Raw genomic sequence first — 25,026 nt, forward strand, 5'->3', positions numbered from 1 at the left:
TCGCGCAGTCTCAGTTCAGCTATTGTCATTGGTGAGCCTGCCGGTTGAGCAGTAAGTGACGTGTCTCGACACATCGGAAGCAGCTTCCTGTCAGCATGGTGTCAGTGAATTTACAACCTGGAGGATCTGCTCCCTGGAGATGACATAGATCCAAGGCATGAAAAAACAGCCTCAAAAATGTTGCAGACGAAGAAGATCAAAATATTTCTATGTGGGTATGCTGTGGTTAGTTTTCTCTTTCTTCATTGTTGCCATGATTATAGGAATTATGCGTTTCTTTTTTGTGCCAACTTTAACCCAAATTTACTTCTGAATGGAAAGTAGGTTTTACATTGTCAATTCACATTTAATGATGCATTTCATTCAGAAATAAGCTTTTACTTAATTTGCTTGATTATTTAAACAATTACTGTTACACCCATTTTTCTTAAAACAACTTTTTTTTAAAGATTAAAATAGTTCTTTGTCTGGCAATATGACAGAGGCACAACTGCTGATGAACGGTGATTGAAAGACAGACGTAATGTTCACCAACTTGTCCATCCTCACAGCCTTCACTGTACTGGCTGTGCAGTTTTGCATAGGTAAGCTCATATGTTATTACTTTTATAATTATCTCAATTATGCCATGCTATTTGACTGCACTGTCATTCCTCTGACTGCAAATTAAGCATTTACAGTTGACTCTTAAATGTCTGGAAATAATTCTTCATCAAGTTTTAGACTGGAAGGATTACTTCTTTACCATATCATAATGCTGTAAGACTTCCACGACATTAGTGTGACTGCTTTCTTTTAGGGGAGAAATCTTGTGTCATTTGGTCCAGTTTTGGTGGCCTTGTGGTGAATTACAGTGCCAGTTTTAGGATCTACTGCACCTTCTACCACCACTGCAGGGGATCCATGTACAGCGATCACCCACCCACCCCGCAGAACCACCGCATCTTGAATTCTACAACCACATTTATCGATGTGTTCAACATTACTAAAAATCAAACCTACAGCTGTAAATGTAACACTCTTACAATGGACCCGTGCGGGGTGGACATTTCACCTGGGTGTGAGTATTAAGTTGTTCCGAATGAAAGGATTTCAATGTTGTAAGTTAAAAAGACTGAGTGGTTACGGGATCTCATAGCAACTGCTTCCTGTGGCATTTGAATTTCTACAATGGGGATCAATGAAGTCTTATCTTATCTTATCTTATCTTATCTTATCTTATCTTATCTTATCTTATCTTATCTTATCTTATCTTATCTTATCTTATCTTATCTTATCTAACATCATAAAGTTATCATGAACAAGCAGTTGACATTCTATTAGCCAGCCTATTTAATACTATTCCTCTGAACAGATATGAAAATACATGAGCCAGTGTCTAGTTTATTGTGTCTTACAGAGAATCTCATATCTTGAGACATATCTTTTATAAACTGACACTGCTAGTTCTGCTTTCTCTTTTTATAGTTGCTATGAAGGAAGTTTGACAGCTGACTGTGATCAGTGGATAAGAGAGTAAACAAAGAGCAAAGTCGAGACCAAATTTGTTTTTTGGGAAAAAACAGTTATTAAAAAATGTTTATAACACTAAAAAAGTGATAATGTGGTTGTGGAGAGTAACTTTGTACATCATACTCAATTATATTGAGGATACAGTTATTTTACCCAAGTATTACAACTGGACAATGAATTGATCCTAAAAATGAAAATATTCATTTTTTCACATTTTTGAGCTCAGGAAAGTTAAATCAATCTGATTTTATAGATTAAAAGCCCCAGGGATTATATTGATAATGGTCTCAACCTTTATCATCTACAACAGAAATAAATACCTATAAATTAATTCATCTGAAAAAAATCTACATTATGTTGAAACCCTATCTACCTGTACTTCTGAAAAATGGCAGAAAATAATAATAGTGTTACTGCATTCCTCACACACCACTGAAAATAATACAACACATACATGCATCTGTGCAGATACAAAATGTGTGTAGGGGGATCTTTGTAACATTCAATATTTACATATTGAATTGTCAGTTTTAACTCCATCGTTTCTGCCCATCAGACCCACCAGATCCCCCTAAAAACATTTCCTGTACATACATAGCCATGAATGATACAACTGGAGTTGTGTTTTGCTCTTGGAACAGAGGTCGAGAAACGTACCTCAAGAATACACCAGTGCTGTGGTGAGTATGGGGAAGAAAACTTTGCCAAAATAGACCGTTTGCTGCATATCTAACTGAATCAAGCAATAAGCCAATGAGCAACTTTATTGGATACTGCCGTAATAACAAAACTTGGATTTGTGTGTTTCAGGGTCAGAACTGTGTTTGGAAACAACACACATAAAACACTTTCCCACAGTGTCAGCTGGAACCGCGCTGTTTCGCCATCAGCTACTTTTACCATCTCCAGCAGTGTTCGTTTCATATCAGTTTGGGTTCACACCAAGAATGAACTCGGCTCAGTCCAGTCGGCCATCAGTAACCACACGCTCAGTGACATTGGTATGACCAATGCAGACTTGTTTTGAATAATCTTCCAAATCTCCCCCCTAAAGTCTTTTGCATCTTTATCTATGATTCCAGGATGTATCCAATCATTACATGAAGATAAGTACAATAAGGAAGCCATTTTTGTCCTCTTATAATTATTTCAACTGGAGGCATGAACATATGTTTCTGTTACCAGTAACTATATGCATGAGTTCATTTACAGATAACTGACTCACAGATTTCATTTGATATACAAGGTTTATGTGATCGAACTTCTTCCTGTGTTTATCTGAGCAGAGATGCCATCCACTCCAGTTCTTGGCCATCCCGAGTGCTCTTCCCGTCAGTGTGTCCTCACTGTTGAGCAGCGAATGAGGACTCATTACCTCGAGATCCAATACAGAGCAGAGGGCCAGCTGTGGATCTCTCAAGATTCAGTAAGTCATATGAACTGTGGATTTGTCAAGACGCTGAGGTTCCTCGGGGTGGCCGTACAAGAAATTTTGCAACACGTTACTTTGGGTTCCCACATGATGAGACCCCATTGATTGTCTGCTGACTCAATTGCAGATAAAAAGAAGTAAGCAAGTGGATCTTACTTGAGGTTCCTCAGCTGGTGTGACCTTTTCTGCTAAAAAATGACTTGTATTGAATTAATTAAAATGTCAAATTCCCACAGAGGACAAAAGAATGACAGCTTGACATTTAGTTGCTTTAAACAAAGATGTATTTTGATTTACAGGGTTTGCAGATGAGTTCAGAACAGGTTACCTCAATTACATCCCTAGAGCCACACAGCTTGTATCATTTCAGAGCCAGATCCAAATTCAGTAGAGGTCTGTGGAGTCAATGGAGCTCTGCAATCTCAGTGTGGACTCAGGAGGAAGGTAAGCCATATGTGGTTAATGACTGTTTGATTTTCCTTGTAGTGAAATATCAACGCAGCCTAGTAGATTATATTATAACATTTCATTTCCTTTCGGATCTCTGAGGTAATCATCAATTATTTAGGCCTGTTGAGTTGTTTGTTTAGATCAACATCAATGGGCAGGGCACATTTAGTCAGTTATATAAATTCATGAAACCAAACAGTAGTTCTGTCTTGTAACACGTTTTACACTTTTATATGAAGCAGTGAGAATATGTGGCAATGTTGACTGGCCTGCACAGTCCTGACCTCAACCCGATAGAAAACCTTTGGGATGAATTAGAGCAGAGACTGAGAACCAGCCCTTCTCATCCAACATCAGTGTGTGACCTCACAAATGCGCTTCTGGAATAATGGTCAAAAATTCCCATAAACACACTCCTGATCCTTATGGACAGCCTTCCCAGAAGAGTTGAAGCTGCTTTTAATACTTTTGGCCATATAATGTAACTGTTTCCTGGATTAATACATTGTGTCTGATTGACAGGAACACAACAGATAACACTGATCATACTAGATTTCATTTGCTATTTATACAACAACAATTTAAAAGTTCATGGATGTGAAACACGCTTTGGGAAGATTATGTATCACAAGCAGGTGGTCTGTCATCATTGGAGTGTCCAACTAGTTTCTTCACCACATTGCTGCAGACACATTGCTTGAGCCAAATCAGCTACAGAGTGTGGCATGTTGTCATCTTGCATATCATGTTCAAACTCCATGAGACTATAAAGGACTTTGGCTAATAGCATTTGGAAAATTGATCTCACCACAGTTCCTCTCCAGAGGACTTTAAAAATAGACAGCCAAAGTTGAATTGTTTCTTTTACATTTTTGCCATAAGAATGATCACCCTAGAAAAGGGAGGGGGCAAACTACAGCCCGCGGGTCTTATCCGGCCAGTTGGTCTTTTTATCCGTCCCGCCAAAGATTGGTAAAGCATTCACACTTGACGTGAATGATTGAATGATTGGATCAATGAATGTGGGAGCTCAAACAGGAGATTATTTCATTTTTGGAGTTCCTTGAGAGCACTTGAGAATTTTCCTGAGCTGAATGACACAGATTGGCTTTGCGATTCAGCCTTTACTCTGGACATACTGACACACATGAATGAGCTGGACGTGAAGCTACAAGGGAAAAAAGAGTTTGTGCATGAAATGCAAGCAAATGTCAGAGCCTTCAAAACCAAGCGGGTTTTATTTTCAAAGCAAATGTCAGATGATGTTCGGACAAAAGTCAGTCGAGTCTGATATGTACTGTTAACAAATGTGTTTGTTTCTTTTATATGTATCGTATCTTGTGCTGACCCGGCCCGTCTGTCAAATTTTAAAAGTCAATGCAGATTCATACTTACTGCTTATTACTAATTAAGCAAGAAGCAATTTTTTTTTTTGCACTATGTAATTCACAAAGGAAGTTATTTTTCTTCTAGCACTACTTACAGTTTACTAGCACTTTGAGAACATAATTGCACAAATTAGATTTTTTACTATCAATAATCAACAAATGGTATGTTACTTAGTAAAGACTGGGGCCTTTTTTCAAAGCAATGATGAGCGCAAAGAGCAACATTTATATTATATTAGCATACAGGCATACTGTGCTCAAACTATTGAATGACATAGTGTAAAATACTCTTAAGATATATTGTTAATATAACCCATTAAAGTCTTTTTGTGCATTTTTAACTCACCGGTTGATTCATTGATACACCAAAACTAAAAGTACAGAAAGTCAATGGGGAAGAGTTTTTGTCCTTAGACTAGACTGATATTTAGAATGTCTACTTTGAATCAGATTCTGACAACATGAGGTTTGCGCTCTCAAACTACAGTCAGTTGTTGCAATTATGTTGCGAAGTGGACATCTGGCTGAAAACATGGCAACAAAAAAAAAAAAAAAAAAAAGTTTTTCTTGTAAGTAATTGTTCATTATTTTCATATTTGTGTCCAGTTTCTGACTGAGACTGTTTTACAGCCCCTGCCAAAGAGCTGGATTTGTGGTATGCTGAGTCACCCCCTCACTCCTTGAAAGTCTTTTGGAAAGTAAGTTTCAATATTATTAAGTCCTTCTCAGTATTGAGAAGTGCTTTTCACCACTGTGTCTGTGAGCACGTGTGCTGTTGTAACCAAAGTAACATTTTCTGATCCCCCTATTTTAGTCTGATGTAAAACACTAAAGGTCACTTGTTGACACACACACACACACACACACACACACACACACACACACACACACACACAGACACACACATACACACACACACACACAAACACACACAGTCACACACACACATGTGCAGCTCCTCATGCTAACCACAGAAACAGACACTTTGAAATAAGTGAAGCTTAACAGCGGATACTGGTTTCAATTTAGAAGAAGTGAGCAGGTGAACCAAAATTAATGCCTTTTCCATACAAAGTACAAATCCTCAAAATTTAAAGGTCATGCAAACTCCCTGCACAACAACTATCACACACACACACACACACAAACATCCTGAGGCTCTGTGTTCTGTTATGTCATAAAATTATTTGCATCAATGAACTCTGACATATTTTTTTCCTACTTCAGGAGATGAGCATTTCCCTTGCAAAAGGAAAGATTATAGAGTACATCATCACTGTCAGCAGCGTGGACACCCATCTGGTCTCCAGGACCAATGTCAGCGCGGACATGAGAAACCACACAGTCAAATTTTGTACCAATTGTGAAGTGACAGTGTTTGCCCGCAACTCCAAGGGGCTTTCCCCTCCTGCTAAAATGACATACCCTTACACAAAAGGTAAACCAGTTGGTTCTCAAATGAGTCAGAATTCACTATTCATTCATGATCGTGTCGGCGCCCTGTGTGTACGGTACGTTGCAGTTGTTCAGATATGGTATCTCAGATGATCAGCGAACCATTAGGTACATCACCCACAAGGGGAGACTGTTTTCTCAGGTTAGACAGACAGCCTTTTCAAAACTTTAGATGGAACATGCAGGAGTATCTGCATTATTAACTAAAAGAGGTTTAACAAACATCTTGAGTGCATCATCCCTGGTAAAAACAAAGATTTTCCATATGTATCCGTGGCAGCTTATATAGCACTCCCTTCCCTGAGTGTGGAGTTGGCACTGGCCTCGCCTCATTCAGACCCAGGTGTTATTTTCCATCACATGTTATTCTACTTATGGAGATGCAGAGATAGTGAAGATAATTTAATATCTTGCCTTTACATGTGTCATGAATGGGAATTTGCTTTTTTTTTTTTTTTTTTGCATCTTTAGCCAAACCCAAGTTGGACATGCAGATAACAACACACAAGCACTTTGTCACCCTCTCCTGGAAAAAACCTGAAACTTCCCCACCACCAACAGCATATGTAGTGGAATGGTACCCAGAAGGCCGAAAGCTGGAGGAGCTGAAATGGGCCCGGGTGAACCGCAGTGACAATCATGTTGTTTTGGCAGGTGGGTCATTTGAAACTATGAAACTAGTCACAAGTTATGCTCTTAGAAGTAAATCACTGTTTTGCTTTTCGCAGATATTGAGCCCTTTGACTGTTATGAAGGTGCTGTTTATGTTTTCCATGGTGACAGCTCAGTCAGCAAGACCGCGTTTAGCAGTGTTGAGATTAAAGGGTCAGGTAAGATTCATGAGCGACTGGCGAACATTCGGAATATTTCTTGAACCTGTCGGTCTATGAATTCAGATAGTCAAACAAGTCTGGGCCCTATGTGAAATATAAACACATTATATTATCCAGTGACTCATTCATTTGTATTTTAATGCTGAGGAACAACGTAAATAAGAGCAATATTAACAGGGGTATATATTGTCCCCCGTGGTGTCATTACTTTTGTGAATATATACGTCCACTTTTGCCATTCAGACCAGTAACAAATGCAAAAATGGTTTTGACTGGGAAACTTCAAGACTAAAAATCTGGGGAAATTATTCATTTTGAAACTAGCGATAAAACTGATGATCCTGCACATAAGCAGGATCTATTTCTCATCTTTTAAGGACAAAACTAGGCCAAATTTCACCACTTCCTGGACAGATGCATGTGACACTTATTGAAGAGTCGAAAAATAATGTCTCAGCCATGCATTAAGTACATTCTGTGCCTGTTTACATCTGTGCTTACTGGCCCAGGCTCTGTAATGGATTGATATCAGAGTCGTCAGCTGCGGTAACTTCAACTATTCTAATGCTAGACTGACACCCATGAGCACACTTAGGAGTAGCTTACGTTGCCCTCTGGATTATGCATTTTCCAGAATACACCCATCATGGTTTAACAAAACAATACAAAAGCACATCATGCACACACTGAAAAAACAGCATCACAGTCTGACAAATCCATTGCTGACATTGTTGGAATTGATTCTAGGAACCAACTAGACAATCACATCAACTGCAAAGAACCAGTTCAAATAAACTTATGAGTCTCTGAATTGACTAATTTTTCAAAATGGGATTCCGACTTGTACTTACAGCAACAGTATGCTTAGTATGTAAGGGGCAGTAAAGTGTAAACTGGAGGTTCTCCTTGCAGTTCCTACAGTTGATCTGTCAGTTCAAGCAAGCGTTGTGGATGACATGGTGAAAGTGAACTGGACGGGCCGACGGAGGGGACGGTCTGGGGGTTGTATCGCCAACTATACCATCTATTTAAAAGACAGCAAGGGAGACCTGAAGCACTGTAAGTTTTCTGTTTGACTGAAATACAGTAAGCCTTAGAAGTTAGTAGTATTTATCGTTTGGCTCTACTGCATGTGTTTTATTTTGTTTTGTTTTTCTTTTATATCTGAGACTTTGTAAAGGCTTCTGAAAGAACATTTGTCAAGAGACTGGCTGACGGCTTCTACAATCTGTGGGTTACTGCTTGGACTATACAAGGGGAAGGCCCTGAAAGTCAACACATTTGGTTTTCCATCAAATGTAAGCAGATTTCCTTAAAAGGCATAAAGTGGTATTTTCTGTGCACACCTGTGATAAAAATCTTAAATCCTTTTTTTTTTTCCAAATTATTGCTCCATGCTTTCAATACAGCATTTTCCCCCCAACGCTTACAAATTCATTTTTGTAACACGAACATCCTTTTCTGCCAAGGAAATGCTTTGATTTACATTACATTACATGTCATTTGGCAGACGCTTTTATCCAAAGCGACGTACAAAAATTTTCATTATTTTCAATGACTTGTTCTTGAAATATGTGATTTTGTCCATTACTCTTGCATGTTTCCCGAATTTATCAGCGGCTTGATAATTTCATATCACTGCATTTATCTACGACACCAAAGTTTGAAATAATTGCAAACTCAGCAGTCACCCAGATCACTTGAACTTTCATGCTGAAATGTGTCTTAAGATGTGATAAATGTGGCTCACCCTCTAAAACTTTACAGATGGTGCAACACCATGAAACAAAAAAAAGATCACCAAAGTTGTTTCTTGAACTTTTTCCTGTCCATGAAAACCATTGTTAACATCTGAAGGTCAAACTGTAAATAGATTCATTCGTATAGCTTGTTCTTTTTCACCAACACACAGATGAGAACCCACAAACCTCCACAGTCCCATGGATCATCGTCTCAATGCTGGTGCTGTTGTGTCTAGTGTTCTTAGCGGTAAAGAAAAGGTATACTACGTACAAAACACCAAACTGACACTTGTCATTCTACAAAAAAAAAAAAAGCACAACAGTCAGATAAGTGACACAGCTGTGAAGTCAGGGCCAGTCGTTCAACAATTGTCTGTATTTCTCTCGCAGGCTGGGGACAGTTTTCCAGTGCTTGAGTGTTGTCCCAGACCCGGCAAACAGCAAATGGGCCAAAGAGCATATCGATGAAAAGGTTTTTTAGCTAAAAAAACAAACAAACAAAAAAAAAACCCTTATTGCTCCTTTCTGTTAATTTGATGTGAAATCTTTCTTCCAACAGGGTAAATTAAATATCCAGTTCCATCTGAGTCAGGAGAACATCACTGAGGAGGAAGAGCCAATTCTAGCAGAAATTGAGGAGATGCCCTTGCAGATCCTTGATGAAACGAGCTTGTGTCCTGAAAGTGAGCCGGTGACAGAATTGTACCCAGTGACTTCATACATCAAGTGCTTCTCCAATGACTCTGAGAGTTCCGAGCAAACGCAGACATCTCTGGACATGCACACGGTGGTCAGCTACATCTCGTCCAATGAGCCGGGAAACATAGCTGAGGAGTTTGAAGACAAGGAAGATGAATTTAAGGAAATGCATGGTTTCCTTCCCAGACACGTGGTCTCTACAGAGTCACCAAATTTTGAGGGAACATTGACTCTGGATGTAGTCAAAATTGATGGCATTAGTTTCTTTCAGATCACTTGAAATGAACCAGGGCCTTATAAGATTATAAGGATCTGTCGAACATAAGAACAGCCATCAACGCAAACAGAATGGTGACATCTCGTGGTGACTGGGTGCAGAAACAACCACAATGAACCCCTGGTAGCCAGCATCTCCTGACAAGGAACTGGACTCATTTGGCTCAGTTTATCAAGAAATAAACTTGTTTCGGAGCCGTATTCTATTGCATAGGTTCCACTCAGCACTATCATAAACATGAGCCAGGATAAACAATTATAGAACCCTTTAACAAACATATTTAGGTATATTTTGTATGGGCGGAAAAAATTACCTTAGATGATTTCTATATTTTCCCTTCCACTTTTGGCTTTGTGAGAAGTTCGTGAAATAGAATACCAGTTCGAATTTCAGTTTTAACAGTGTTATAGAGAAAAAATAATAGCATTAGATTCGTTAAGAGCTCTGCCCTCATTCTGTTTGTTCTTGTTACCTGGGATCAAGCAATCGAAATCAAACATCTTTTCTGACAAGCGTGCAATCATCCCCAGTTCTAATGTGGAGATGCAGTACATTGCCCAACTGTCAAACTATGCATTTGAAACTTAAAATAACTTAAATAACTTAAACTTAAACAATAGAAACCTCACAGCAGCACTTTGCACTTCTTTGGAGGTGGCCTCATTAATATACCTCGACAAAGGTCATAGCTGTTAATGCAGGTTGACATTAGGATTATCTTGCGTTATGTATTCTTAACATAGCTGTAATATAGTCTCCAAATCTACCGCAAAACCTTTGGGAAATCAAATCATCTTAGAAGTGCATTTGTTATAGTAATTAAAATATTTTTTGTCTAACTGTAAATTTCATTAGCCTGTATTTTACAGCAGGGAGGTACACAACTTATCTCCTTTCTCATGAGCAGAGGCTCATTGACAGTTCAGTGGACAGTGACCATTTGACAAACGTGGCAAGTTTTCCTAGTACACATGCACTGTATGAATAATTCAAGTGTGAGAGTGGAATACTGTCAACAGGTTGCTAGTATAAAGGTGGAATAAAAAGTTGCCAAAAAAATTGTATCAACCATCTTTATTTACCGACAGAGGTCTCTAATAGCAGGGCTGGAATTCACACATTTGTAGAGCACGTCAGTTGTTCCACACAATGAACGACCGTATTTCTTTCAGAGTGATTATGCAGTGGTGCGCGCCACTGTGGAGGCTACAGGACGAGTCAACAGTGGAGGAAAATATCAGCACAGAACCAAAACAAACTGGATCGAGGCTGAGTTTACAACAGTTCAAGGGTGCTTGAGTGGAGTGTAAACAGTTGGATAAGGTTTCAGGGTGTTCCAGGGGACTACAGCCACGCATCTCCTCAGTCCAGGCGATTCCCTATCCAAATCCCACTGAAGAACCAAACAAAGGCTTGCACATGGCAATAAATCATAGTTAAAATGGGCAGGCGGGAAGAGTCAGGAATAGCACCCAAAACATTTGATTTCAGTACACATGAAGTAACGTAGCTTGAAATTTATCCACTTGACAGATGTTTCAAGATCCATGCTAATTTAGGAAAATTATCCATTTGCATTCCTCCAAAATGACCTAGTGTTCCTCCTTGAAGAACAATGAAGTAAAAAAAAAAAACAAAAAAAACCTCAATACAGATTTAGGGCATCTAATCAATAAATTTAAAGTCAGGCAGCTTCCTGTTGTCAACAATCGAGGGACATCTCTTTGCACCAGGTGAAACATGTCTCTAAAAGAATTTAAGAAAATAGTCAGATTTACAGGCCAAAGACTTTAGAAGAATAAACCTCCTTTATAAAAGATAAAACAATACCCCAGTGCTACAGAAACAAAACCATAAATCTCAATGTGTAAAGCGATGACTTCATCAGAAACCTATTGTGGCAGAGCTTGTTAGCTTGGGCTGGAGCTCCATAAAGCCATGGTTAAAGCGAGCAAGCAATTGCACACACCAAGCTGAAGATACTTTTCTTAAGCTTACGTTTCAAAATGCATATTTTCAAGCAGCAATTACAAAATTTTAAATCAATGGACAACGCATAACCTCTGAAAAAAATACTGTATGAAAACATCCCTGCTACTTTGTTTCCAAGTACAAAACCTCTACCAATAAGTTGCTCCAGAGTAGCAAGAAGTCCTTTTCTTTTTTTGTTTTTTTTTTTCCGTAAATTTCTGTTTTTTTTCCATCTTGATTTTGTTTTTATTGGGTAAAACTCAGTTCTCACATTGAGTGCCATAGATAATGACAGTCTTCATCTTTTCATTTTGCTGAAGGATCCAGGAACATGCAAGCCTCGTAGTGGAGGTGCTCAGGAGGCTCCTGTGGGCCTAAAGGATAGCAGCTGGTGCTTAGGCCAGGGCTGGGAAGGCCTCTGGGTCGTCCACGTTGGGCACAGACACAGACGACTTTAAAAAGAAAGAGACAGAAAACATCAAAATAAGTCCGTTTTTGACAGTACCAATGTCATATTTCCACACTACTTAGTGACGATCGAAGTTTGTCAGACAACAACTGCAATATTCCAAGATGACCCCGAGAACAAATTAAAAACCTGATACTGAAACTCAGCCAGATTAGAAGAAATAGAAAGGTGAGAGGGTCATAGCTGCAAATCAGAAAATGCCTATAAAAGGTAGGAAGGTATGGGATCATCCCCAAGATGCAACCCTAACCCAACAGTGGTTATGCCTGTGAGATTTGGGCTTGAGTCACAAATACTCAGGTGCTTTTGTTCCTAAAGCTGACTGACTGATCTTTCAAAACACAGTGAGCCTTCCTCTTCCAGTAACCCACAAAGATTATTCCAGGCCATTCCAAAGTCGGGTTTGGTGGTTTGGAGTTGGTCAAGATTCAGGAATAGCAATCTTGACTCAAGGGTCTTTTACATTACACTGGCCTATCATTAGGTCCTAATATTTTTTCCATTTAACTCTAGTCCTTGTGGCTCTTTAGAATGTGTTTTACTAGTGTCATTAGAGCCCAAAAGAAATTTTGCACAGGTACCTTATCTGTCCTTCCTCCACGGACAGGCCTTGGTGGATCACCAGCCCCCCGGCCACGGCCACCCCGGCCTCCACGAGGCCCACCACGGCCACGGCCCGGACGGCCTAGATCTCCAAAGTTGATCTCCAGCTGGGACGTGATGTCATTGGCTGGCTTCCGGAAGTGGTGCTCATCATCAGTCTTTGTCAATACAATTAGAGAAATGAGCAAATTACTTCTCTGGACAATACATGTGCCCTATGTTAAAAGACCTTAAATGTACATCAATGTTTGAAAAATTACCTTAGGCTCAAAGGTCTCAGGATCTATGAGCTCTCCCTTTTTGTCCTACAAGAGGATCGAGGGCAAAACATTATGACCTTCAAAATCACAAGCACTGCTCTGAAAGGTCAATGTTTGATTGAAATTGGAATAATGGCAATGATTTTGACTCACATCTGCCTTTGACTTGTGGAGCACAAATCCTTTGTTCCAATCAGCTCCCTCATTGGCCTTACGGATATTGAACTCCACCTTTGCCCTTTCCTTGTCCTGCATGGCCTTCCATTCATCCAGAGTCATCTCCTTTGGGCCTTCCTCCTTCACTTCCTCTGCCTCGTTCTCCCTTCAACATTTACAAACACATTGTTAATCGTCTTTGTGGCAAACTCCTGTCAAAAGATGAGCTCTTGCAAAACTGTGTACATATTTCGGCTCATGTGTTCTTCATAATATGGTCAGGCTTTATCTATTCTTTTCTGTGGCAGTTCAATCAGGCTTTAATCTTTCACAATAAAACTATAAATAAACATAATTCAACCTCAATCGCTAGGAGATATGAAAGAAACTTACTTATTCTCAGAGTCAGCAGGTGGATGCTCCTCTCCTTCAGGGTTCTCCTCAGTGACATTTGACTGGTCAAGTTCACTGTTAAAATGATAATGAAAGCCATTCAGAAAGAAAATTGAGAACTGAAGAATGATTAGCAGGAATTTCCAATTGTTGTGATGTGGTTATGATTGGACTGCTCTACTGTCTGCAATGCAACTTATGCAAATGGAAACTTTAACCACCTGTTTAACACAACAGCTATTTTTTTTACATCCAACAGTTAAGAGTGACTTGTGCTTACTAATCCAAGCTTAACTATGGCATGTAAACTTAGCAAATGAATACAACAATGACTATACAAAGCTGTGAATGCAGTAGAACCAAACAGAAATACAAATTGGCACCTTACCTGCGAGCCTTTCCACTGCTGGAGCAGCGAGAAGGGTAGAAACGTTTATATTTGATTATGCTAATACAAAGAATGTATTGCTTATTATGTACTCAAATGACCTCCGTATGCAAGTAGTGCAAAATTAAGTAGCCTAAAAAGGGTATTAGATGTAATTCCCACAACAAACCATCAATGTAGTGTTTGCACATGAACATGTTTACACATGGCCTAGTATGCAAGACCAGCAACAAAAAAAAACACAAAACTGACATTCTACTACATATTCACTTTCGAATAAAGAGGATGTGTTTCATATCATATTGGGGAAATTTATGTTATGACAACTCATAAGCTAGTAATGACTATATCAATTTGAAACTAGCCAGTTTGTGGATTAAGATATGTGTATTTTTTTTTTCAAATCATGCAAAAACAAATATGGACTTGGTGAATTAAGTCAAAAAAAATTATGACCAAAACAATTGAGGAGAAAAAGATAATGCGCAAAAGGGTGTACGGTACCATGAAGGCTCAAAAAAACAAAGCACGTGAACCTGTTTTAACTAATCACCCTAGTCAATTGAACAGTTTACTCCTAAACTGAAATTACATACAAAAAGACTTCTCAGACCAGAAACCTACAAATCTTATTTCCTTTGAACCCCCAGCAATGTTTTCTAAGGAACCTCACCCAACCTGTCAGGTGAGATTTGACCCTCACCAGGGGGTAAAGTAAACAATACCGAGGTTTTTAATTACATGCCCCACCCCCACTTAAGTGGATTGCTGATTTTAAATCTTAAATCCTCTAAGATTCACACGTAAACATACTGTTCTCTCTACACTGATTCAAAGCATGTGTCACATGCTAGTGACGAGTGTCTAAGAGTTATACCCTTGAATGAAGCAAATATGATGCACAGAAAACAAACTTACTTCAGCTCATCCTTGACAGTACCCCAGTTGTGAGATCCACTTCCACCACGCTTCTCCTCACCTTTCAGACTACTGAAACAACATTAGTTTAAGCCAGGATCTCAACTCATACAATAACTTAACACAAAAACCCAGAAACCTTGCAACATGTGTAATATCTAATAAATCTTAAAGTAAAGAAATATAACATTTTAAAAACTGGAGAGTGCTTACGATCGGTCACTGCCGCTGTGTCTGTCAAATTCGCGTTTTCCTCTGGAATCAAAGCCATCGCTGCGACCCATGCCGCGTCCCCTGCCCCCTCGGCCTCCCCTGCCGCCACCACGACCTCTCATCGGTCTGTCACCAACAGGCCTTAGGGGATGGATGACAAACACAAACAGCATTCCAAATTAACTGAAGGTTATTCAGATCGAAGAGGAGGCAACAATGTTGATTTTAATACACTACGGTCAAATTTTCCTTCTATAATTGAATAAATATTGAGATGACTACAGAATGATTAAAGGAGCTGATCAGACAATTTTCTTTTAGTAATAATAATAATAATGCATTTTACTTGAAGGCTGCATAACCGATGCCTTGCAGTATTCTGATAAGTAGATACATAGCCTCAAGCGGTGGAGTGGGCAACTCAGATATACGAAACTGTGATGCTATCTGTTTATCTCCTTATCGATACTATTTGAACACGCTGAAAAACATTTACTGATACTCACTTCTCCACGGAGAATTCTCCACCCTCAGGCTTATCGCCAGCTTCACCGGTGGGCCTCTCAAAGCGGCGAGGTGGCCGCCTATCCACTGGCCGTCTGTCTGTGGGTGGACGCCCCTCTCCCTGACCTCCCTGAGGTCTGGGACCATCACCCTCCGGTTTGCGACCCATTCGCCTCATGCCAGCACCTGGGGTTAACAAGAGGAGGATTAGAGAACAGATAGCAATGTCTGAGCAGGATCCCCTGCTGAGCTTAAGACATTAGAAGGAAGGGGAAACGACTGTTCATGGGGGTTGTGGGAGCCACTCAAAATATTGTATTTGGTTATGGCATCTAATAATTGAAATCATATGGGAGAGCATATGATCGCTTGCAAATCGCACATGGCTGACAGCGTCCCGAACTGACACAAGTCCCTCCCCATGCCTAAATGAACAGCGACCAAAATAGACGGCATTCACAACACTGCAGCAGCTGGGTGCACCACTGTGGAGCACCTGTCTCATCTTCTCTCAACGAAACAGATATGAGTCGACTTCGCAGCCTGACACGCTGATAATGGCAAACTGCTTGTGAGGCGGTGTTGGATCGTGACGCCGGACACTTCAATTTCGCTATGACTAAATCAAGGCGGTTTGGGGGGGGGGGGAAGGGGCGCAATAATGAAGAATCAAAATTTAATTTACGTGACTTGATTAGATTTGTTACAACAATGTCACATGTGCACGGTTATACAATAGCTTGAGACCGAAAGCATGCTCTGCTAACATTTTTTGCGCCAATAGGAAGCGGCAGTTGGAGGCTGTGTTCTAACACGCCCCGCGTTACAACCACGAGGTTCCATAGCTAGAAAGCATTGCACTGAACGTCTGCTAAAAATTCCGTCGCAGAAAAGGCTAGCTCCACCATGTTACATTAGAGATAACACCGTGGAGGCTAACTTTATTAGTAATCTTTTCCATCGGTTCTATTGTCTCCATGTGGTTCCAGCGAGAAGGACTTGAATGTCCTGGCTGGTCGAAGGGTGCGATCGAAGCGTCCCTCAACGTCTCTCTCCGTGCAGGCAGGCTTTTGTGTTGTGTGTTCAACAAGGCCCAGCCAAAATAAGTTGGCTCGGAAACTGTTTAGAACCCAGGCGCTGACGCCGAACACTTCAGCGGCACTTCGCACTGGCGAGGTTGTTGTAGTTGCCGTGACTGACAGGCCCAAGAGACACAAAAGCATCCGCGGGAGCCACATGTCAGGGAGGCTCTTGAACCTTGCTGGTAAGGTAACTTAGCTAGCTAGCTTATCCGCTAGCGGGTATTTGAAGACGGGACTTAAACTTGTAAAAAAAATAAATAAAAATGGGTTTACCATCTTTCTTCAGTGGGACGGGTGCCTGGGTTTCCTCCTTTTTGTCAGCCAGTGGGGTCTTTCTGTCTTTTTGGGACTCCTTTTTCGGCTGCTTGGCAGCCTGTGCTGCAGTCTTGGCGGCACCAGGGACAGGAGCCACCTTCTTCTTCTGTTCGGCTTGCTTCAGCAGCTCAAACGGATCCGATTCGTCGTCAAATAGTTGGTCGAACCGATTAGTTATGGCACAGCCATAACCTTCTTGCATTTGTCCGGGCATGATGGCGCCCCTTCAGCAGGATTTTCCTCCGATTCTACGAGGCTTGGTGCGAACACTTCGCTAGATGAAGCCACAAGATGGCTGGGTAAAGGACCTTCTTCTCTTCCGGCGCGATAGACATACGGGACCTCGCAGCTGGCGGGGGTGGGGCGTGTAGTCCATGAGGCACGCAGAGCAGGCTGTGTTAATGCGAATGGTCCGACAAAAAAACTACATTTCCCACTACGTCATTCGCGTCGATGATGCTAGCCTATGTAAAGCCATGTCCCGGTGCTGCACGCTGCTCATGTTTTGACACATCCAAGAGCCTCCGCGACTTTCGACACAAGAATATATCCTGCAAATCGAAAAATTAAAAAAGCAGGCCAGCCAATCGAAGAAGATGAAAAAATATCTCAAACTTCCGCGGAACCACAGGAATACTCTAGTTGATTGTAACCTGTTTATTTATTTGTATATCTCAGTTTAAACAAAAGACAGAAGGTGTACATCAAAAGTCTTCATGTCAACAGTGTTGTAGCAGAAGATCCATCAATTTTTCTTTTGGTTTGAAATTAAATTAAGGATTTCATTTATTGACCTACAATTCACAATCCATAATATCTGTGGATGATGATCTAACAACACACAATAGCACCTAAACCTATTAAAAACTGCCATCTCTGATACCTGTAACTACGCATTTCTTACTCACACTGCAGATGTCCCCTTTTAGTGATGCTTTGTATGTGATTAAATACAGTCGGCAGATTAAATATGAGACGCCATGCAGAAGTAGGCCATCCATTTGGATGAAGTTTTGAGCATTTACTTAGGTCTATTTTTGACCATTTTCTTTTTCCTTGATTCTGCAAATTTAGTTTTTTCAACCAAATAGACACAAAGTTCGACATACAGGCAGGTTAAGTTTTACAAAGGTGTACAAACCTATACTTGTTGAGTTGGTTGTTGATGGTATTCTGGGCATTGTGGGTGCCCCTGTTAAACCTTTAAAGAAAAGTCAAACTGCAGTCAAACTGATGAGCTTGCAGATAAGCCTTGGACAAAGTGGTTTTCAGGGAGATTTTCCTGTCTTCACTTAAGTTTTCTTACATTGCTGTGCATCTATCATACAAGAGAATATTTTTCTTATTTAGAATTCTAGAACAGATCCTAAAACTTTGAAATATCATGAAATTGATTAAACTTTTGGTAATTCTTTGAAGAAAGACCTTTATGTTCACATTCAGTCATACATATAGCGCAACATCAGTTAAATTCAAGCATTGCATTTAACCCACCATGGATGAACAATGAGCAGAAAGCAGCAACTGAGCAGTTAAGGGTTCAGTATCTTGCTCAACAACATTTCACATGTGAACATGTAAATCAAACCAGGAATGTTTGGTTACCAGGATGATCGCTCAAACCCACTGAGCCACATTGCCCGACATGTTTTGAATATATATTGAATTAACAGTATCTACAGCACATGTGTCAAACTTAAGGCCTGCGGGCCAAATGTGGCCCACCACATCATTTTATGTGGCCCACGAGAACGTCTTAAATAGAAAAGTCAAACACGTGCATTGACAACATTTCCCACAATCCATGATGATCATGTTACCTGCCAAGTGACAGCGTCCTGCTATGAGATCGCATGAGATCGTATCCATATCGATGCCATTTTCAACTAGTGGAAGAGGGAAATACAAATGATTGCTAAGTGTCCAGGAAGACAAAGGTTGATGCAGATGGAAGTCTGTTTCAAGAAAGAAAGGAAGAGCAATACATGTTTGTGCTTCAAGGAGAAAAAGCGGTGTGTCTTTTGTGTGGGTTGTCAAAGAGTACAATCTACGTCGGCATTTTGACACCAAAATCGGAGCCAAGTATGCTACAAAACAACAAATTGTCCAAGAATTAAAATCCAAACTACGACGGCAGCAGAATGTGTGCACCAAAAACACTGCAGCAGTGAAAGCTAGCTTTGTAACAGAGCAACTTGGAAACATCATTTTTTTTTCAATCTATGCAAATGCTTTTGTAACATTCTGATTTGAATGAGTCATAAATTCAGAGTTATTTAACTTTAAGGAGGAGTTACATTTATTTCACATGACATTTAGTTTCTTTTACACTGTTACCTGGCCCTTTGAGGGCGACCGTTATGCTGATGTGGCCCTCAGTGAAAATGAGTTTGACACCCCTGATCTATAGGGTATTATAAGACATTAACATAACCTTTCTGATTCTAAAGTCTGTTGAATATAAAAGGCAATGTAAATAAACAGGCAAAAGTGATAGTGTCCCCAACTCAGTTTATGGTCATAAACTCAAATTAGGCTTGTTCGATCCCCTCCATTACTTTTAAGGAGAATTTTAAACCTCTCGTCAATCAGCTTTATAAAAAGAAAAAAGAAAAAGTAGGACTAGATTCTGATGTAGCCGTATAACTATATTAAAATCTGATTCTGCTGGTGAGTAAAAAAGAAAGAGCACAGACGAATATACGTATATTTCAGATTTTACAAGGTGTTCCTCTCCAGACTGTCAAGTTATTTTTCTGCGGTTGTGACACGCAGGCTTCAGGTTTCTTCCCAATACTTTTGATTCTGCATCAGAATTGGTATAGAAAAGTTTTGAATCTCAAAATCCGTTTTTTAGTGACCACAAAGATTACAACATGCAATTCCTTCGATATTGTCTTGAAATGCAATGCAATATAGGCTATCTGACTTTTTAATTTCTCTCCCTTTAGCCCCAGGGGATCTCAAAATCTTTGTACTTAAGACCTTAAGACACTTTATAACCTTGACTTGTTACTTTGAGACTTTATAGTTTTATTTGTATTTCTTATTCTCCCCCTTTTTTATACTGTTTATACAATTTCCTACTATCATTTATTATTGTTATGTTTTACTTGAAACTCTGGCACAACAATTCACTTCGGGATAAATAAAGTTGTTCTTCTTCTCTTTTTATATATTGAATATCAAAATGTAGAAAAACAATATAAAGTTTGCTGTGCAACCTGAGTTGTCAGTGTGAGGTTATTCTGGGAAGAAGTCATTTAACATATTAATACCACCAGATGATTGATTTTATGCAGTTATTTTGTTTTACTATAGGGACTGCTGGCCCAATTAACTTTGATTTATCCGCATATTGTAATAACAGCAATGCATCTGAACATTAATAGTGTATATTGGGTAGGTTTCATTTATGTATTCATTTATTTATCTATTCATATTTCGTGTATTTATTTATTTATGAAACTGTTCAGTCTTGGCAGCAGCCCGCCGGACGAGTCCAGTGCTCTGACTGCTCCCGCCCGTCACCGCCGCCGCTCATCCGCGCCATGACATCCGCGGTCACCAAAGCCATGATCGAAGCGTACGCGCTCATGGTGATGGTCATGGGCACCTTTTTCATCTATTTCTGCGGAATGGTCTGGGCGTTCAGCAACCCAAAGCTAAGCGGGGCGGAGGAGGAAGAGGAGGAGGGCGCGGATGAAGGTTTGCATCCGCCGGCGGTCCAGCTTTGCGCGCAAGCTGGACCCACGCACGTTGCTTGTGTCAACTTCTGGAACGACACGGATGTCCTGCTGTCGGATTTCGCCGCGTTTTCTCGAGAGGATCAAGGGATAATTAACCAGATTGTGGAAGTATGAGAGGAGTGAATGGACAAAGTTAAGAGGAATAAAAAACCTTCCTGTTAGACGTTTTATTCTGATGCTTGGAACGGATTCAAAAGGGAATAATCTGATTTACTTTGCATGTCTGAGACCTGAGGGATGGAATCAGAGAAAAGGATGCTTGCACGTCTTATTGCCATCAAATATAACAACGTCCATCCAAGAATCGTATGATGTTTATCATAACCCTGTAAATCTATACACTTAAGACTCCTCTTGTTTTTTACTTCAGTTGACTCCTCATTGCATTTTCCAGCTGGAGCCATATGATGACTATCCTCTGCAGCCTCCAAATCAGCATCCATCTGCAGAGAAGATAAGACACAATGAACAGCATGACTCTTCTGTATAATTGCTTTATTTGGGAAGGTTATTCACACCCTTCAGGTTTTTTTTTCTCAGCCCTGAGATGGAATTGTGGTATTTGTCCCAAAGACCCAGTGATACAGGATTTGACTCAAAAAACTAGAACATGAAAGCGCTGCATAGTTGCTGCACAGGGGAGAAGGTGGTTTTGGAGACAAAGGCTGTGTCGCAAATGGTACCCAGGGGCGAAGGTTAATATACTGTAAATTTGAAAAATAAAAAAAGGTGTAAAACCAGTAATTTATGATGTTTTAATGGTTGCATGTCATTTTACATTTGAGAAATAGTTGTCAAATTTAAGTTCTGTTTTCTAGTTTTGCATTTCTGTCATGGCTTGTAATTGCTCTTGTCTTTCAGCAACATGGCTTCTTGGATAGGTCATGGTTTACATGAAAGTTAATTAAAAACTTGAAATTCATGCTCTTTTACCTACAAAGGCTTTAACCCTATTATGAACATACTTATCTGTGAAGATGAGACGATAAGATACTTTCAAATGTAATAAAATATCTTTTTTCTTCTTTCTTAATATCAGTTAATCATTTATATATCAAAATGATCATCTCTAACTGTTTCCTCAGATTTTTGATTTGACATTGGTCACATGGACATTTGTATCTTACAATTTTAAATCTGCACACTCCAAAACAAGAATTAAACATCATCGATAAAATAAAAAATATGACAGGATGTTGTAAAATATATAATGGACAAATAAAGGACCCGAGTTGTTCACTATTGATCGAAGACGATAAAAGTATGGATAAAAAAATAAAAAGATAACAATTACATTGACAGACAACTTAAAGGAATAGGACATCGATACTGGCATTAAGATATTAAAGCATGAACAATGGGATAGGAAATAAAAAATATGGGTAACATATTTCATTGAGATTCTTTTTGGGTTTGGAAATTAAATTAGGATATTTGATTTCATAACACCTTGACCAAAATGTTTTAAAGTGTTGATAAGACAATTTAATTTAAATATGACAGTGTGACATACTTTTGACAGACTTGCAATATTTAAGTTTAAAGGACTTTTGTTCAGGAATTCATGCCAATAAATGACATGCCAATTACATTTATTTTCCCAAGACTCATTCTAAAAATAATAATAGAGACTGCATTTGGTAACATGATTGTAATTCAGGTAGGATATGTGTGCAAAATAACATTTTGCCAGCAATACAAGACGCTGAGGTTGTTCAATGAACATTTACAATGTAATGCGTATTTAGTTTGTCCTTTGTTTTTATATTTTCTTCACATTTTTTTGTCAGTGTTTACCATAGTTTTATTCATCAAAGTTCATGAGCTATCTGACAAGAAGGAAGAAGAGAAAGTTTCAGGTACATGAAGTTAATTTTCCCGTACAGCTGAACAGCTTGAACACATCGTACTTTCTTTTAAAGAGTGATGAATGCCTTGAACTTAAAACAGAAAATCAGTCAAAGCAATCTTCTACTTCAGATCTTACTGGCAAGTTTTGCGAATCCACCAGAATTCTACTGACGTACTCTAGAGTCAAGGAGATACATTGACCTTATAGCTAGAACAGTACGCTCTATTAATTTTTAATGAGTATCGTTGCTAAGTGACAGACATATCCAGTATCTGCTGTATCAATTCCATCAAGGGCAAACAGACATCAAGAATTGCTTTCTGTCCAGAAAAACTGATAAATGTGTATGTACTCTGCTGAATGGTATGAAATTATGGCTGAGACAGCAACTTAAATATGAAATAAAGGAGGAATGAAGATTAGCTGCAGCAAGACGTGTGTGCATTACATTATATTGCGGTCATTTTGCAGACGCTTTTATCCAAAGCAACTTACAAGAAGTGCAATTCAGTCACCGAAAATTGCCCAGATGTGTGAATGAGAGAGTGAATGGTTGTTTGTCCAAGTGTGGCACTGCGATCAACTGGTGACCAGTCCACGGAGTACTCTGCCTCTCCCCTAAGGACAGCTAGGATGGGCTCCAGCATCCCCATCACCCTGACTGCAGGAGAAGCGGCAGATAATGGATGGATGAATTAGACGGTACCAAGTGGAATGGAGAGGCTACAAGCAGTAAAGATAAAGAAGGTGGAGGATTTCAGGTACTTCTGATCAACACTCCTTAGCAATAGAGAGTGTGGAAAAGAGATGAAGAAACATTAGCAGGCAAGTCGGAACGGGTGGAGAAAAGTGTCAGGGATGATGTGTGATAAAAGAATGAAAGGAAAGGCATACAAAGACAAGGTGAGACCAGTGTTGCTGTATGGTTTACAGACAGTGGCATTGAGGAAAAGACAGGAAGCACAGCTGAAGCCAGCAGAGGTAAAGATGTTATGGATGGATATAATCAGGAAGGAGTTAATCAGAGGGATAGTTCATGGTACATGTTTTGTAGATAAAATCAGATTGGGCGGACTGAGATGGTTTAGACATGTACAAAGGAGGGATAGTGAATATTTGTTGAAGGATGCTGAGGTTGGAGCTATCAGCCAGGATGCCCAGAGAACAGCGAAAGAGGAGATTTATGAATATAGTGAAAGAGGGCATGAAGTAAGTTGGTGTGCGAGAAGAGGATGCAGAGAATGGAGTTAGATCAAGGCAGACGATTTACTGTGGAAACACCTGAAGGGAACAGCTGAAAGGAAATTACGATGATAGCATGTTAAATACACTGACTAACAAATTGCTAGTGACCAAAGACATTTGTCGGTGGCGTGGCTCAATGGGTTAGAGCAGTCATCCTATTCCTGGTTCCAATCCTGCACTCCTCCCAGCCTGTTGAAGCGTTGTTGTGCGAGACACTGAACCCCTAACTGCTCCCCTGGTGCCACTCAGTGCCTTCTGCTCATGGTTCACCCATGATGGGTTAAATGCAGAGGTCACATGTTGCTAATTTTATGCTCTATGTGTAACTGGATGTGATAATACAATTTTTTTCTTCTTTTTGTTGCAAAATCTTCCTGCCAGCCATTAGGAAAAAACCTATCTGTCTGCATCAAAATCCCCCCTCAACACTGACAAACAAGATGATGATCCTGGAATTAACAGCATATATGACATAGACAGTTTGACAAGTATAAAATGTATAATGATTCTGTACTATGTAGCAATAAGGGTATAACCTGAGTCTTTCTAATGTGCAAAGTGCCCCCCCCACACACACACACATATACACACATACACAATGGGTGTAAAAAAAGAAATGCTGACTCTGACAAACTACACTGTAGAATGTAGTTTGTCATGGTCAAGAGGCCTTTTAAAAAAGACTTTTACATTTGACAATGGGATTGGCATGTTGCCCGCATTCAGTTAAACATAGTGTCTGCCTGTTATACCAGCAGGTGACAAACACATTAATAACTATAATAATAATTATAGTTGTAGCTACAATAATTTCATCCCTTTTAGTCCTCATCCTAATAGTCCTAATTATCCTGTTGAGTAACATTTTGAGCTTCTGATCTAGTTTGTGGTTTGGGTAACAGGAGGCAGCTGAGTTCACTTGTTTGTTTTTGTCTGTTAAACTGGGAACAATTTATGGAAATTCCACGGATAATCTGATGTATGAACAACAGATTACTTGTGTTTGTGTAAATCAAATCCCCATTGTACATAACTGACTTTTATAAAGCCTCTTTTTTAGTTTTTGTTTGTTTGTTTGTTTGTTTGCTTGTTTGAGTGGGAGCTTAGGAATGGTAAACAA

At 39.6% G+C, this 25,026-nt stretch overlaps 2 protein-coding genes and 1 long non-coding RNA gene across 12 annotated transcripts; 2 read left to right on the top strand and 1 right to left on the bottom strand.

Annotated features, from left to right (window-relative positions):
- The first annotated feature begins 85 nt into the window (after positions 1–85).
- il12rb2 (interleukin 12 receptor, beta 2a) lies at positions 86–10,841 on the top strand. Of its 3 annotated transcripts, none has more exons than XM_086162537.1 (16): positions 86–211; positions 483–584; positions 800–1,060; positions 2,069–2,192; positions 2,323–2,513; positions 2,799–2,938; positions 3,244–3,388; positions 5,413–5,480; positions 6,010–6,220; positions 6,709–6,891; positions 6,966–7,067; positions 7,983–8,129; positions 8,240–8,368; positions 8,983–9,070; positions 9,203–9,284; positions 9,372–10,841. In XM_086162537.1, the coding sequence occupies exons 2-16, from the start codon at positions 524–526 to the stop codon at positions 9,789–9,791; spliced, it is 2,352 nt and encodes a 783-aa protein (XP_086018663.1). In that variant the 5' UTR covers positions 86–211; positions 483–523; the 3' UTR covers positions 9,792–10,841. The 3 variants fall into 3 exon arrangements, with proteins under 3 accessions (XP_086018663.1, XP_086018664.1, XP_086018665.1); XM_086162538.1 differs by having other exon boundaries at positions 111–215; XM_086162539.1 differs by lacking the exon at positions 86–211 and having other exon boundaries at positions 897–1,060.
- A 6-nt stretch (positions 10,842–10,847) lies between these two features.
- On the bottom strand, positions 10,848–17,376 carry LOC147225716 (SERPINE1 mRNA-binding protein 1-like). Of its 8 annotated transcripts, none has more exons than XM_086162543.1 (10): positions 17,019–17,376; positions 15,666–15,849; positions 15,160–15,300; positions 14,947–15,015; positions 14,029–14,046; positions 13,641–13,715; positions 13,245–13,413; positions 13,092–13,136; positions 12,810–12,989; positions 10,848–12,211 (listed from the first exon to the last, which is right to left on the bottom strand). In XM_086162543.1, the coding sequence occupies exons 1-10, from the start codon at positions 17,272–17,274 to the stop codon at positions 12,155–12,157; spliced, it is 1,194 nt and encodes a 397-aa protein (XP_086018669.1). In that variant the 5' UTR covers positions 17,275–17,376; the 3' UTR covers positions 10,848–12,154. The 8 variants fall into 8 exon arrangements, with proteins under 8 accessions (XP_086018669.1, XP_086018668.1, XP_086018667.1 ...); XM_086162542.1 differs by having other exon boundaries at positions 13,245–13,416; XM_086162541.1 differs by having other exon boundaries at positions 14,947–15,018.
- Positions 17,377–20,832: 3,456 nt separating this feature from the next.
- On the top strand, positions 20,833–23,080 carry LOC147225717 (uncharacterized). The gene is made up of 2 exons (XR_015107278.1): positions 20,833–20,917; positions 21,180–23,080. It is a non-coding gene; the product is annotated as an uncharacterized LOC147225717 (long non-coding RNA).
- The last annotated feature ends 1,946 nt before the right edge of the window (positions 23,081–25,026 follow it).

The sequence above is a fragment of the Fistularia commersonii genome, chromosome 16, assembly GCF_037954325.1.
Source record: "Fistularia commersonii isolate RoL2024-O1a breed Wild chromosome 16, RoL_Fcom_v1.0, whole genome shotgun sequence".
Taxonomy (NCBI): domain Eukaryota; kingdom Metazoa; phylum Chordata; class Actinopteri; order Syngnathiformes; family Fistulariidae; genus Fistularia; species Fistularia commersonii.